Source organism: Centruroides sculpturatus, unplaced genomic scaffold (genome assembly GCF_000671375.1).
Source record: "Centruroides sculpturatus isolate CEXI.00-Female unplaced genomic scaffold, Cexi_2.0 scaffold50, whole genome shotgun sequence".
In the NCBI taxonomy this organism is placed as follows: Eukaryota; Metazoa; Arthropoda; class Arachnida; order Scorpiones; family Buthidae; genus Centruroides; species Centruroides sculpturatus.
The window spans coordinates 1,055,961-1,071,523 of NW_019384891.1; the positions used below are offsets into that span (position 1 = coordinate 1,055,961).

The 15,563-nt window shown below is 29.5% G+C and overlaps 1 protein-coding gene across 1 annotated transcript in view; it reads left to right on the forward strand.

Annotated features, from left to right (window-relative positions):
* Positions 1-15,298, forward strand: part of LOC111631269 (peroxidase skpo-1-like) — a 16,616-nt gene extending 1,318 nt beyond the window's left edge. The window contains exons 3-13 of the mRNA XM_023375487.1: positions 1,256-1,382; positions 1,754-1,947; positions 2,021-2,197; positions 2,288-2,431; positions 2,513-2,608; positions 4,325-4,435; positions 6,525-6,660; positions 9,090-9,647; positions 9,724-9,893; positions 13,549-13,642; positions 14,667-15,298. Of these exons, the coding sequence (XP_023231255.1) occupies positions 1,256-1,382; positions 1,754-1,947; positions 2,021-2,197; positions 2,288-2,431; positions 2,513-2,608; positions 4,325-4,435; positions 6,525-6,660; positions 9,090-9,647; positions 9,724-9,893; positions 13,549-13,642; positions 14,667-14,733 (1,874 nt within the window). The 3' untranslated portion in view covers positions 14,734-15,298. The remainder of the gene's footprint in view (positions 1-1,255; positions 1,383-1,753; positions 1,948-2,020; positions 2,198-2,287; positions 2,432-2,512; positions 2,609-4,324; positions 4,436-6,524; positions 6,661-9,089; positions 9,648-9,723; positions 9,894-13,548; positions 13,643-14,666) is intronic.
* The last annotated feature ends 265 nt before the right edge of the window (positions 15,299-15,563 follow it).

Consider the following 15,563-nt stretch of genomic DNA (forward strand, 5'->3'; position numbering starts at 1 on the left):
ACTAGCTGTTACCCGCGACTTCGTCAGCGGAGGTTTTGCAAGCAAACCCCATTTACATCCAATATTTCAATAACCATAGTAATTGTTATATAACACCTACCGCTGAAGAGAATTGCCGAAAATCAAACGAACTATTTTCAATTTGATCAATTTTCTGGAACGTTTACAATGGTTTTATAATCGAACCAATATGCAATAACCAATTCGAATTTAAAACGGTTCGAACATTTTTGAAATCGAAATAGATAAAAAATATTTATAACAATGTCTGAAATGTTATCAATTTAATACATCTAAATACTCAATGAAAATTAAACGTAGTTGAAAACGAAAAATCGCATTTAAAATAGTACAGTAGAAGCTGTTCTTCCGGTTAAGCCTTAATCCTCTCCCTCTCCCCCCGCGGGAGAATTTAGAAAAATCCCTTCTTAGTGTGCGTTTCCATGACGTACTTTAACTGCCTACCAAATTTCACCTCTTTAGGTTAAGCGGTTTGCTCTGGGCGATGATGAATCACTGAGTCATTCAGTCAGTCAGGACAAGCAATTTTATATATTTAGATATATAAATTAATAAACAACACAAATAAATTTACTTAATAAAATTTTGGTAGTGACTTTTGACATGCCTAGTGTTCTCCAATGTCATCAAATTAATCATTATTCTTCAAAGGTAAGTAGAGAATATTCAAAGTCTTCGTTTTTAAATCTTAATTGATGCAAAATGATCACCGACTTCATTAAAATTCATATGTCTCGCATACCTGCATTCAATTGAAAGTATTTGTCAAATATTGTTTGGTTCATAGTTGAGTATGCATAAGAAATTTTATCATCAATATCAGTTTGAAGATTCTATTTCTTTGTGTCAAAGATTTTTCAATCTGCTTTCACATGAAGCAATATACACACACACAAACAAAAAAATATAGGGACAAGTTTGGCAGAGATCTGCAAAATCCCCATTCACAATAAATTCAAGAAAATTAAATGTTGTCCATTTTTTTCTCTTAAACATTAATTTTGGCAGTTTCCAAATGCCTTTGCTGCTGTTCAATTTCTAAACGAATATCTTCATCAGAGAATTTATTAAAAATCTTAGTAAAATTTGGAATAGACACTCTACAGTAGTGAAACTACAACACCATAAAAGAAAAGCTGTTAAAAGTGTATATGTATTTATATTTACATAGTTATATACAGATAATGAAATTAATAGTTAAACATTTGTAGTATTTGTTATTTTTATTTTACAGAAAAATATATTAATTTTTCAATTCGATCAGCTGACGGAAGACAACAAGTTACAAGTTGCGCCATTCAAAGATGTCCTATATTTAATTCCTTTTTTGAAACTGCTTCTACTCTCTTAACTTTGAACAGGTATCTTATATCATTTTTCTTTCTAATAACAATTTATTTAAAAAAATGAAAATTGTTTTTCAATGAAATAGTTCATGTTGAAATAAACAATATCAAAATCAAACAAAAATGTCAGTATAAGGATTCTTTTTTATTTTTGAATCTTCCATTTGGGCAGTATGAAGATTTTTTCCCATATCAATTGTGAGTTTGGCTAGGTCCACAATTGGGACAGCCAGGTAGTGAGAGACAGAGCCCGACATATTCAGGGTAGATCACCCCAAAAAAAATTCTTGGTGTTGTCCACCCAGATTCAATCCTGAGTTCCTCAGGGCAGTAAGGATGATGTCTTAACATAATCATATATAATTATTTTTAAAATTTATTTGCAGAATAAATGTTGCTTCTGTTACAAATAATACTACAATAAAGAAACTAAAACAGGTTTCATGTAGTAAGAAAACTATTAAATGCACAGATAGAAAATATAGAAGAATAGATGGAAAGTGTAATAATCTTATTGATCCGTACGAAGGAAGTGCTTCTTCTTGTCATTTAAGATTCATTCCACCTTCTTATGATGATGGTAAAGTTATTAATGAAATTAATTAATACAGTAGATTAATGTTTTAAAAATACCCAATTTATTTTTAATTTAGGTGTTAAAAAATTGAGAAACAGAAGTTTTAATGGTGATTCACTTCCAGAGCCTAGACAAATAAGTATTGCTTTGACTCGAAACAGATGTAGACGTTCTTCTAATATAAGTAATATTTTCCAGGCGTTTGGACAGTTTATAGCACACGACATGAGCCTTTCTGCTCAAACTAGTTTGAGTAATGGTTTAGAATTATTTTATTATTATTATTATTATTATATTTGTACTATGAAAATTGATATACTTCATTAACTATATAATTTAATAGAGGGTAAACCTCTTCAATGTTGCCCTAATGGAAGTAAGAAACATCCTGAATGCTTTCCCATACGAATCCAATCTAAGGATCCTGATTTTTCATCCAGTTGTTTGAATTTTGTGCGAAGTCAACCATGCAATTCTTGTTCCTTTGGTAAAGAGAGCAGAAGACTTAAGATAATTTTTGACATAAATGTATAAATATAATAATATTAACTAATAACTAATAATTTAGTTAGAGAACAAGTGAACTTGAATACTCCTACTTTAGACTGTTCACATATTTATGGAATAAAGAAGAAGCAATTAGCAAGTTTGAGAAGAACTAATGGTAAATTTTCTCAACTATTATTTTATTAAAGAAATTTGTTAATTTTTTAATGTGTTTATTTGGTGTTACATAGCAAATACATTATATTTCTTTAATGTACTAGAAATGATTACCATTACAATCCATGGCTTTTACAAACTGCCAAATTTTATATGTAAAAGTGGAAGGCAGCTTTTCTCCAAGGGGGAAAAAATGGCTCATTTACTATATTCATCTCTCCACAGTGAAGGCTTTTCTTTTTGGTCATTGTTGTTTAGATATTGTGTTTATAGTTCCTATTATACCACAGCACAGGAAGCAGCAGAACTTAGTTAAATTATTGGAACTATAGCTAAGCTTTACAATCACTTTTAATTCATCATAAATANATATAATAATATTAACTAATAACTAATAATTTAGTTAGAGAACAAGTGAACTTGAATACTCCTACTTTAGACTGTTCACATATTTATGGAATAAAGAAGAAGCAATTAGCAAGTTTGAGAAGAACTAATGGTAAATTTTCTCAACTATTATTTTATTAAAGAAATTTGTTAATTTTTTAATGTGTTTATTTGGTGTTACATAGCAAATACATTATATTTCTTTAATGTACTAGAAATGATTACCATTACAATCCATGGCTTTTACAAACTGCCAAATTTTATATGTAAAAGTGGAAGGCAGCTTTTCTCCAAGGGGGAAAAAATGGCTCATTTACTATATTCATCTCTCCACAGTGAAGGCTTTTCTTTTTGGTCATTGTTGTTTAGATATTGTGTTTATAGTTCCTATTATACCACAGCACAGGAAGCAGCAGAACTTAGTTAAATTATTGGAACTATAGCTAAGCTTTACAATCACTTTTAATTCATCATAAATATGCTTTCGTATGATACCTTGAAGTCTTACTGTATTACTTAAATAATGATTGTGATTAATCAGAGTGATTTCTGGCATAATTACAGATAAAGGGATCAATCTGTTATAAATAAATGGAACCAGACAGAAAAATTCTGAGTTCAGATTTGGAATCAGTGCATTGGAATAAGCAGAAAACAATCAAATTTGTTAATTTAACAAAGCCACATTCGACCAGTGTTAAGATTGTGGCATAATTGTCTACATTTAAGCCAAGTTCAGATATATTATTAAATAAATTAGCCTTTAAATAGCCCAAAAAATAATTAGCAGCTTAGATTTAACTACAAAGGATAATTCAAGTCACCTGTACAAGTACGGGAATGATTTATGTGAAGGTCCCAGGCACTCACAGTTGTGGATTCTACTAAAACATCTACTTTAAATTTATACTATATTTATAGTCTGCTCTATTTGGTTTCCTGAATCATTCTTTTCTTATCTTCATTTTTATTACTTTCTTTTTTGTGGAGGACCATGGACCCAGAATGTCAATCCATAAATTCAGTCCTGTATTTAAGCACTAAAAATAAAACCAAACAAAAATACATATAAGGAATTCAAAAAGTCCTAAACTTATCCTCTCTTGCACTCTTTTAGAAGATCAAAAATTTTTGGTACCCTCCTCTACATTTCAATAACATATTTAACAATTGATTTTATCTTAAGTAAATTCAGATATGGCCCTGACAAGTCAACTGAATCACGCTGTTTATAACACAAAACAACACATTAAATAATCACCCAAAATTTGAATAAGACTTTCATTCATTGAAGATTTCATGAAATTAAAAAGCAATATATAAATTTCAGGTAAGATGTTAGTTAAATCATATCGGAGAGGTGTTTTTCCACCACCTAGCAAGAATCAAAAAACAGATCAATGCAGTGTACCAAAGAAAGGAATAATATGTCCATTAACTGGTAATTTTTAGAAATTTTATTGTAATTGAGATTATTTTCTAAATCTTTAATATCAATTTCCAGTGACGTGCCGTCATTAGAAGCGGTGGAAGCGCCGCTTCCCTTGAATTTTATAAAAAATAAATACATATTAATTTTAATTTTACGAAAATAATCGCGCAATATTTTATTATAACCGCATTATGTATCTTATTACAAATTTCTATACTATACGTGAAAAAAAAAATAAGATTGCTATTGTATACTCGAATATTAATGGCAGATTGGAATCTCTGTATTGTCAGATTCCAAAAAGCCAGATTCGCGCACGCGCTTTACAGAGCACCAACCTCACCCGGTTCAGCCGGTGGAAGCCTACGACCTTGGATTGATGCTACACATTCCAACGCTTCCAATTCTATCTGGGACCGGTTCCGGGCCGTTAGCCGCCCGCCCACTAGATATTTGGCCGATTACGTGAATAACGAGTAGATTTATAACTTAACCCAATCGATAAGAATTTACTGGTACGTTTTTATGATAGTTCTGTATAGTTGATGGGGAGTTAAAAAATCCGTTAAAATATTTTATATATTTATTCCGCTCTCCGTTTTTATATTACTCACGGATTTCGATGTTAAACCAGCGATATTACGATTTCGTACGTCCCATCTTTAAGTGGATGTAGAAAAAAACGTGTACAATTCTTGTATAATGTTAAAAAATTAATTGTTACTTTGACAGCACCATTTACAACTAAATTTAATGAATGAGGGAGATGCACCAGGTACAGAAAAAGCTCTAGAATTTATTTTCCTTAAATTTACGATTTATGTATCCGTTTGTCGTAAAAATTTGTCTTTCCACTTTTTCCCGAGACTACAGATATTCGAGTACAAATTAACCGGTTTCGACTTATTTCTACTTAAGAAGTAGTTAAATAATTAAGCGATCAGGGAATTGGGGACGTAAACAAAACCCTGACGAAAGAGCCGGAATATTACTTAAACAAAAGCTTAACCGAACCAATCTCTAGCCGAGTACAGCGGGGACTGATTTCTTCGAAATACTGTATTAGATGTAATGAAGACAGAAATTTTTCCAGTTCGACGAGAGTGACCGAAAAGTTGTAAATTTTGGAAATTTCCGTGGACGACACCTGGTCCTAAAACGAATTAGTTAGAAAACAAATGACTATTAAGTTTAACATATTTAGATTTTTACAGCTATGGTGAAAAACGTTTAAAATCTACAACAGCCTCGTCGCGTCCTATGAGATACACTAGTGATGCGACAAAAGAGGTATTTGACATTGACCGGTATCGGCACCCTGGGGATTTGGCAGTCCGCGTGTATGCTCGTGTATGCAACCGTCTTCGATTCTATCCATTAGCCACTCGTAGGGAGCTATTTGACTAAGTGCATTGTTTTAAGATATAAAAAGTAAAGAATATTTTGTTATTTTTATGTACGTTTCTTTGCAAAGCTATATTTAATTATAACTTTCTTTAAAAGTATATTCGCACAATTGAAGAATATTTTGTACCGGGTATGTACCAGTACATCCACTACATATTTTATTTCACCGAGTAAGTTTTTATTATTTTATTTATAATTTTAGCCCTTATATCGTGGCTAGCGATTCGGAATGTAATTGTGATATTAAAAATGCATTTAGAAAAGTCAACGCTTTTTACCGGCTTATCGAATAAATGATACGAATAGACCCTAGACCGTCACTGACGCGCAATTGACTGATTGCCCCTGGATGTCGGCTTCTTACAGAAACACAGCTTCCCTATTATCAAATGTCACCGCACGCCCCTGTCAATTTCATTCAATCAACTATAAATTTAACTTGTAGGAAGTTAATTTAAGATAAGAATCCAGCTATATTTGATTATACAGCTATAACATGGCTAATTAATTATACAATAACCTGAATTATACAAACCAAACCAAACTCAATATATGTTAATTATTTTCTTTTATATGCAATTAAGCTGATTGCAAATCATGATTTTAGAAAATACTGTATTAAATAAATAAATACCAGTAAATACTAAATTTTTTTACATTTTCAATTAATTGTGTCTTAATTTATTTTCAGGTGATATAAGAAGTAATGAAAATCCACTGTTATTAAGTTTTCATACAATATTTTTGAGATTACATAATATAATAGCTAATAGATTAAGATTCATTAATTCACGTTGGAATGGTGAGACAATTTTTCAAGAATCAAGGTATTTTTAAAAGTTATTTTAATATACTAAATCTTCATAAGTTTCAACTATATTTGATTTATATTATTAGAAAAATGTTTAAGAATGTAAAATAACAACTTATTTAAGCTAAAATTATTCTGAAATACCTTTTATCAATATAAAAAATGATGCTAAACTTGTATAATTCCCGGTGTTAGAACACAGCACCGTGCACAGTAATCAACGGAATTGGTTAGGAAATTCTGGATCACCCAACCTACAGTCTGAATAGGTCACTGTGCAATTATCACCTATATGGTCCTTGAAAGAAATTTTGGAATACAGAAGTTTTCATCCAGAATATTGAAGTTAGAGCCAAAGCATGACAAATCTCTAATACCAGCCAAACAATGTCTATTCTGCAGGTCTATACCTTCAGAAAAGAATTTTTCGGTTGCCACTGTCGTCCCTTCATTGGATAAAATGACAGAAGGAATGTCAGCATGCAAAGGGGAGTATAATTGAAGAGCTTATTTCTAAAGTGATGTATCACTAGGAAATACAAATTTCCAAAAACTGAAAATTTTAAATAATTGCTTTAAATGTTAAGGTAAAAACTTAATTATTGTACAGAGCTTTATTTTTATATTCAGAATATAGTTTAACAGTGAAAAAAATCCTGAGCCAAAGGAAATGATAGTTTTGATACTTCAAATCATGGACTTACACCACTTTGGAACAAAATTGCAGCATTTAAATGGATAATGTAATAAAAACAATACATTGCCAAAACCTTTTAATATATAAAAGCAAAAGAGATGATAAATAAAAACGGTGTTTAAAAAACTATACTAATCACAAAAGAAAAACAAAAACTTAATGATTACATAAAATTAAAAAACCTCATATTATAATTGTTCTGTCATAGTACCTATTTAGAATCAATAACTTTCTAAACAAGAAAACACTTTTATAAAATGTCATTGCAGTATGCCCATCATTTATTCCCAATTTATTTAAAAGTTTCTTCACATCATCTATCTTTTCCTTCTTAAGTTTATTCTCCAATGATAACAAATCAACAAATAGATAAGAGCAATTTTTACCTCTTTTTAACATTCTATGTTTGCATATCCCCCAATCTATCAGTATAGTGGTGTTTGCAACAAACATATTTAGAGTTTATTCTGATTACTTTCATTTCAGATATTTTAAAATAATTTTTCACTTAATATGTGAATGAATTGCAAAATTGCAAGTTTCCAATTACCAAGAACATGTATTTGTCCTATATGCTCAAAAATTTTATTGTAGTCTTCTGGTAAAAGTAGTTAAGTTTCTCTTAACATTTTTTCCACCCTTCCAAAGGCCCTATATCTACGAGTGGATAATTGTGACCCTGCATCGGATATGTAATCTCAAAAATTGCACTAAACATATCTGAAAGTTTATTTAGCATTACTAATAATGTTTAATTTTTGTTTTGTGCACTGCATCCATCACAAAACAAATTAATTTTCTTGATTTTTGGATTTTCCTTACGAAAATTTCTACAAAATAAGGATGCAACCTCTTTCTAGCATATCGACTAAATATTTTTTGAACTTCTTCAGAAAATGTGGCCATTATCAAAGAAAAATTAAGAAAGCAATTAAACACAATAGCACTGTACTTCAGAAAGCAGTCATTACTGTGAAATAGTAATGTGACCAATGTACACTTTGTAATTGGCTGTTATGGAAATGCAACAGTTTGGAAATAAATACAAAACAAAAAACGTCACATTTGAAAAGGAAAACCAATTTTTTGATACATTTTAACAGAAAAAACACCTGTTTCAGAAAAAAAAACATTGTAGTACTATAGAGAAGCATATTATCAATGTGTTGGTGCTATGAACAAAAACTAAATAAAAAAATGGCGATATGTCACTTTGGAATTAAACTCTTCAATTAGAGGAAGAAACATAAAATGAAATTATGTAATATATACAGTTCCATCACCATTACTAAAATTTCAGATGGAATTTGAATTATAAATATAAATAAAATAAAATAATTTATTTCAGAAATTAATTTCAAGAAATTAACCAAATTTAAATGTGGATTTTAAGAAAAAATTTAATAGTTGTTAATAGAACATTTAAAATGTATAATTCAAACTAAATTGCTTTTTTCTGGAGTGAAAATCTTCAATAATTTGAGAGTTTTTGCATTTTACACTCATTCTCAGGAGCATGACACCTAAACATAGATGTATAACCTAAAAACTTAAAACTTTTTAGGTTATACATCCACATTACTTTTGCTGTTATCTTATTAAAAGAAAAATAAAGCCATCAAAACTCTGTTTGGAAATCTTTTGTCAGTGAAACACTTCTATAGAATCCATTTATTTGGTGTTTTTTAGAATATAACCATAGATTTTGATAATTAATATACTTATTAATAACATATATTATTCTTTAGGAGACTTGTCATTGCTATTTTTCAACACATTGTTTATTGTGAATATCTCCCAGTTCTCTTTGGATCTGAAATTTCAAAGAAGAATCATCTTTGTGACAAGAAATCTTTTTATAATAGAAATGCCCGCTTGGGAACATGGAACGAGTGGGCCGCCGCAATGTTTCGGATAGGACATCCTACCGTACCAGATTACATAAAAACGGTTTCAAGAAAAGGAAGAACGAAAATGATTCCTTTAAAAAAATTATATTTTAATTTTCCATATCTGAGAAATAACTTGGATAATGTAATTAGAGGAGCTACATCACAGAATCAAATATCGTTTGATCGATGTATGAGTAAATCCGTTACAAAGTTTCTTTATACAATAAATGAAGAATCCCCAACAATAGATCTTGCTTCTATAAATATACAAAGAGGAAGAGATCATGGAATACCACCTTACAAAAGATATTTTATTAAAGCAAATCCTAATAAATCTGCTCTAAATTTCAAAGAATTACTTAAAACAGGCTTATTTTATAAAAGCTGCATTAATAAAATTTCAAAAATATATAGGTTAGTAAACAACTTTTTATATATAATGAAAATTTCAATACAATTAAAATGAATAATTATTTAAATTTAATTTTAGATCTCTTGAAGACGTAGACCTTTTTGTAGGATTAATGTGTGAAAAGCCAATATCTGGTGGTGTGATAGGGCCAACTGCAGTACATTTTAACATGATGCAGTTTCAAAATTTGAGAGCAAAAGACAGATATTTTTATACTGCTGAAGGTCAAACAGGATCTTTTGAAAAAGGTGTATATCATGTAAATTAATAATCTATAAAAAAAATCCAATATGAACAGTAGTGTTTGCAGGTAACCAGGCCCACTTTGTAAATAAATAAATGAAAAAAAAAACCAAATAAATACAGGAAAAATATTTGAATATAACAAACACTTTTATATATATGTGTATAAGTTAAAACTTCATCTACAGTGCAAGTGACTGCTCCACAGTGGAACAGGATTGTATGTTTCCACTTTCTAATTCAGATCCCCCTCTAATATCAGTTCTAATTATGCTACTGAATATCAGTAACAAAATAATATGGTAATAATTAATTCCGTTAGAGCTTAAATTTTTGTATTATGCATATAAGAATATACACAATGCAAAAAATATTAGAATCTTTATTTTTAACTTGATAAAATGTTTAATTTCTCTTTCTTAACTTTTTCCAAGTAATAACAATTTAGTATATCTGTCAATATTGGATACAACAGTTAAGGCATCCTTAGACATTCAACATAATTGACAAGTTTTCAATATTTAGATATTGATAATATCTGATCGTATCACTATGCAACTGCCTAGACACTAGAGTCAAAATATTGTATTCTAGTCAGTCTTTTGAGCAAATGAACAATGGGATGACAGACTACTGCACATGTGCTTTTGTGGCTATCATTCTTATAATATAACGTGAGCATACAGATGTTTAATGTTTCAATTGATCAATATCAACCTGCTGTGTCAACTATTATTTTGTCACTAATCAAAATCAAGCCTAGCAATATATGCACCTAGAGGTCAAATCTTTTAATTGTCAATAACCTGAAATAATAACCTTATCAATTATATTAAACATCTATGGATATCTTTGTATTTTAGATATATTGGATATATTTTGTTTCGGAAGATAATGCTATGATTTGTAATGATTTAGCTATAGTGAAAAATTTTCTTATTGTGGATTATAAGTCCAGAAATAATCTAGATTGGTTATAAAGTCATTATGCATGCTCCTCTCTACTCTTTATACATTAATTTTTCCAGCATTCTTTTGGATATTTTCTTCCATGTTGGTCTGATGATTAGTTTTAGATTTTCAACATTTTTATGGAGAGCTGAAAAATTTTTGCTTTCATAATACCCTTAAGTGAATTATCATATATTGTTAATTCTGGAATTCAAGAAAGCCATATTACATCAGATTCATGTCTATCTACTGAATTTATCATTTAAAAATATTCTCTAATTCGAAACTCTGAAACATAATTGCATTTACAGAGAATTTTGGATACTCCATAAATGAAAGGATATCAAAACTGAAAACTTGTGTATACATGAGGAAACATGTCACAAAATATAAGTTTAAACTGACATTGATGACAGTCAAAGACTCTATTGGGATGAATCATCACAATAGAGTCTTTGAGAATTGGGAACTGTTAAATCATCCATTACAAGATGGACGGTTTAACAGGAGACTGACATATATTGGATTCACATACAGATCTCTCCAAGCCAGGTTACACAACCACAAATATGATGTAGCAAAGGAAATTGTTAATACTACTTTGGCCCGTTATGCCGCCGAACTGGGGGTTCCCCTGTTGGGATGAGGTTGTCATAAATGAACATTAATAATAAAATAACACAAAAATACAAATATTGTAATAATAAACAACGAAAAAATGATCATTTGAATAAAGATAGCCAAAAAGGCATTATATGAATTGAAGAATGATTGAATAATTACAACAAAAATTCTTATATTTCTTATTTATATGATTCATCATCAGCCCATTTAATAACAATACAGTAAGACCCCACTTAATGCGAGGGATGTGTTCCTCGCATTAGATGACAAAGCGCTAAGCGAAACAGCGTTAAATGAGACCATTTTAACATAGAGTAAATAGGGATAGGGGATTACGTGACCGAAAATAAAAAAGAAATTTTACTTTAATTTTAAGTTATTTTTATATTAATTTGTATAATAATATATGTTAAATAACACACAAACATATGCATACAAAAATGTATAATAATATATTAATTAGTTCATTTTTTCTATATTATTAATTCATTTTTTGTGATTAAGGTCCTGACTTTTCTGAAGTTCTTGTTTTTTTTCAATAAAGTCATGAAGTTTCATTTATCGCTTTTTTCTCTTTTTTAAGCAAATGTCGGGTAGCAGAAGATCGCATCCAAAATGACTCATTTTGCTTTTGCACTCCTTTCAAAATCTAGATCCTTTGCTACAAATTGATCAACAATTTCAGATATCGTTACCAAACTTTTACTAAGGAAATCTGTAGAGATATTTTTTGGGTTCTTCACTTTCAGAAACTCTGTTTTCCAATTCTACATGAATTCCTTGTTCTGCCAGTTCTTGGAGTCATCATTGGTAAGGCTCTTACCAGAAACCTGCAGTATCTCCCCAATATCCTGCTCATCTACATCTCATGTATCGATTAAGTTGACAATTTTGTCAATCTAACGATACAGCTATAGGCTCTTCTTGATGAGAATTCTTGGATACCTTCAGCCATAACTTCTGCCACACTCCGTTCATGCATTTATAAGTTAATTCTTGCCAAGCCAAGTCACTATTTCCTACGGCATCCATGATGTTATATTTTTTCCAAAATTGTACAAAACAAACATCAATTTAAGGGAAGTACAGCACTACAACGAATTGCCACCTTTTGCTGATTGGTTCATGTTTGGGAATAATTGTATTATATACGAATCAATGAAATACTGCATTAATTTGAATCAGCATAAATTTTGAGCGTTTTTTTAGGCATCAAGCAGACCGCGTTAAATTGAATCAGCGTTAAGCGGGGTCTTACTGTATTTCAGTAGTAGAGAATGGTACTAAATGCCATTCTCCACTACTCTAATAATCTTAATTGAAAATGTATCATTTATTTTCCACTTTTTCTATGATGAAGGATCCTCTATGTCATTTTCAATTACAATTCCTAGATTTCAATCATTAAAACTGCTGCTAAATGATCCCTATAAAGTTTCTTAGATAGAAAAAGTCCTATGTGACATATAAGAAAATATGTGCCACTTTAGTAACAATAAATTAATCCATCAAAATAAATCAACATATTTTCTAGAGATGTAATTTGCAACCTAGCAGTAAGCAATTCTGAATTAGTAGTGTATGGTAGATTCATAAGTTTAATGTACAATATTCATCTAATTCTTCAAATTAATTGATCACAGTCACATTGTATTACATGTGCTTGATTGACATGCTTATATCAATCAAACACATGTAATACAATGTGACTGTAAATGCTATGGAACAAACTATTTAATATTTAAATAAAGACAAGCATTTTTTGAGATTTGTATGTTCCGTGGTGATCATTTCAAATGCTTTTTTGGTTTTGTACTAGCTTTAAAGAATATTAAAAGATGTTTATATATGATTATTATTATTGTTACATATACAACATATCAATTATAAAAAAATAATCTAAATTAGGTAACACTATCAATGTTTCTAGAAAGAGTTTTACTGACAGGTAAGTGATTATATTACAAGTAAAAAATAGAAACAAGATAATTAGATTCAAGTAATTCTTTAAAAATTTAAGTTTTTTGAAGTATACAATTTTTGATTTTATTTATATTTTTCATTAATTTAGAAATTTTCCAACAGAACAATTGGATGCAATTATGAACACCACTCTTTCAACTGTTATATGTCTTTGTACAAATGTAACTAGGGTGCCGATTAACATGATGATTACAGGGTAAGTATATTTTTATTTTATATCTGTTATTTATAGTATTATTGGATATGACTGGTATTGCTTGGGAAAAAAATAACAAAAAACATTAAAAATGAAAACCATATTATTAATTAAGAGTTTGGTTATTTTAGTTTGCCATTGTGATACTTTGGATGGTATGGAATGGCACAATTTTATTACTCACATGGACAAAAACCTTGTTTTTCAACAGAAAATTGTTGTCGTCTTCTGCCTGCATGAGAATATAATTCAAGACAACCAAATTTTTTTCTAATATTAACTTTAATTTCCCATTCAGAGCTAAATATGAAATGGTAATTGACCAAACAGTTTTCCTGAAAAATGGACCAAATATTTAATCATGACACATTCAAAAACAATAAAAACATATATTCTGCTTGCTGGTAACTTTGTATTAAGTAATTTTTCTATTTGAATACCACTATCCTGCTAGACAGATAGAAAGAGTAAGTATAAACAAAATATTTTCAGATTTACAACTGAATACATAATGAAGTGAAGTTCTTATGTATGGTGGCTTTTGTCTCATCCTGTAATATAAATATCTCAAAGTTAGCTGTTTGCTTTAATATAGTTCTTCATTAAACTGTTTATACGAGCTGTCCATAAATTATGTTCACATTTTTCTTGAAATTTTTACTCCCTCTTCCCCCATTGTCCCAGTTTGTCCAAGTTTCTGTAATTCCTCCCCTCTTCAGATGCCAAACAAAACTCAATCCTCCTCAAAATCTTTATCACTTTATGAATAATAAAATGTATAAACTGTGTAAAATTTAATGTAATAAAATAATGTCCATTGAAGTTTAACCCTTCCCCCTCTCTTCTAGTGTAACAACATTTATGGACAGCCCCATATTGTTTACTCAGAATTAACATCAAACTTGTTTGTAAAGATGTTTGACATAGAAATTCACATAACTTCCAAATAAAAATGTTTATATTTTTATTACATACAAGTAAATTATGTTAAATCATTAATTATAAGTCCTTTATATTTTAACAGTAGTCCTGTGATATCTTGCAAGAATATACCTAAACTTCACTTAGAAGCATGGAAAGAGAGGAAATAAAAGTGTATTCATTTTTGATAAAATTATTTTAAAATAATTTTATTTAAGTACAATTTTCACTATTTTTTATAATTTTTATTTACCATTATTTAAATTTCAATGTAATATAATCATCACTTAAAACTTTTCCTGTATAATTAGATTAAAATTCTCAAATCTTTGTCACATATTTATGATAATAGTAGTACTATTATCAATTTATTAACTGCTGGAATTATTAACAAAATGTATTATAGTTAACCTTTTCCAGCTGTATAACATTCCTTGTACTGTATATCAAATTATACTCTAAACCAGGATGGTGAACCTTTTTGAGTCTGCATGCCATGTAGTAAGCATACTTATCTTTATAAATGTTTATGCATGTCAAAGTTCCAGACTTTGAATAATGATATTAAAAGTAATGAAATGAATGTGCTTTAATTAGAATAAATGTAAAAAAGTTGATAGAAAAAGATAGGCAAATCATAATAAGTTACGTGCCATGTGTTCACCACCCTTGCTCTAAACAAATGTTTTTGACTCTGTTTAGGGACTGCTTCAGGCTTACATTCAAAGAAAAACAAGAGCAAGCTGAGAATTCTATTTCTTCATATATACAATAATTATGTAGCTATATTTAAAAGACTATTGCACCACAGATCGTAGATTGACACAAGCAGAATAAAGAATATCAGTGTGTCAACCTGCAACCTATGGTGCAATTGTCCTTTAATATAACCAAATTGTTATTGTATACACAAAGAAATAAACTATACAATGAAAAGGCTTACTGTATGAGAATTCTGTGTTTTAAATATACTCTTTTATATCACTGTTTCCAGAACTTA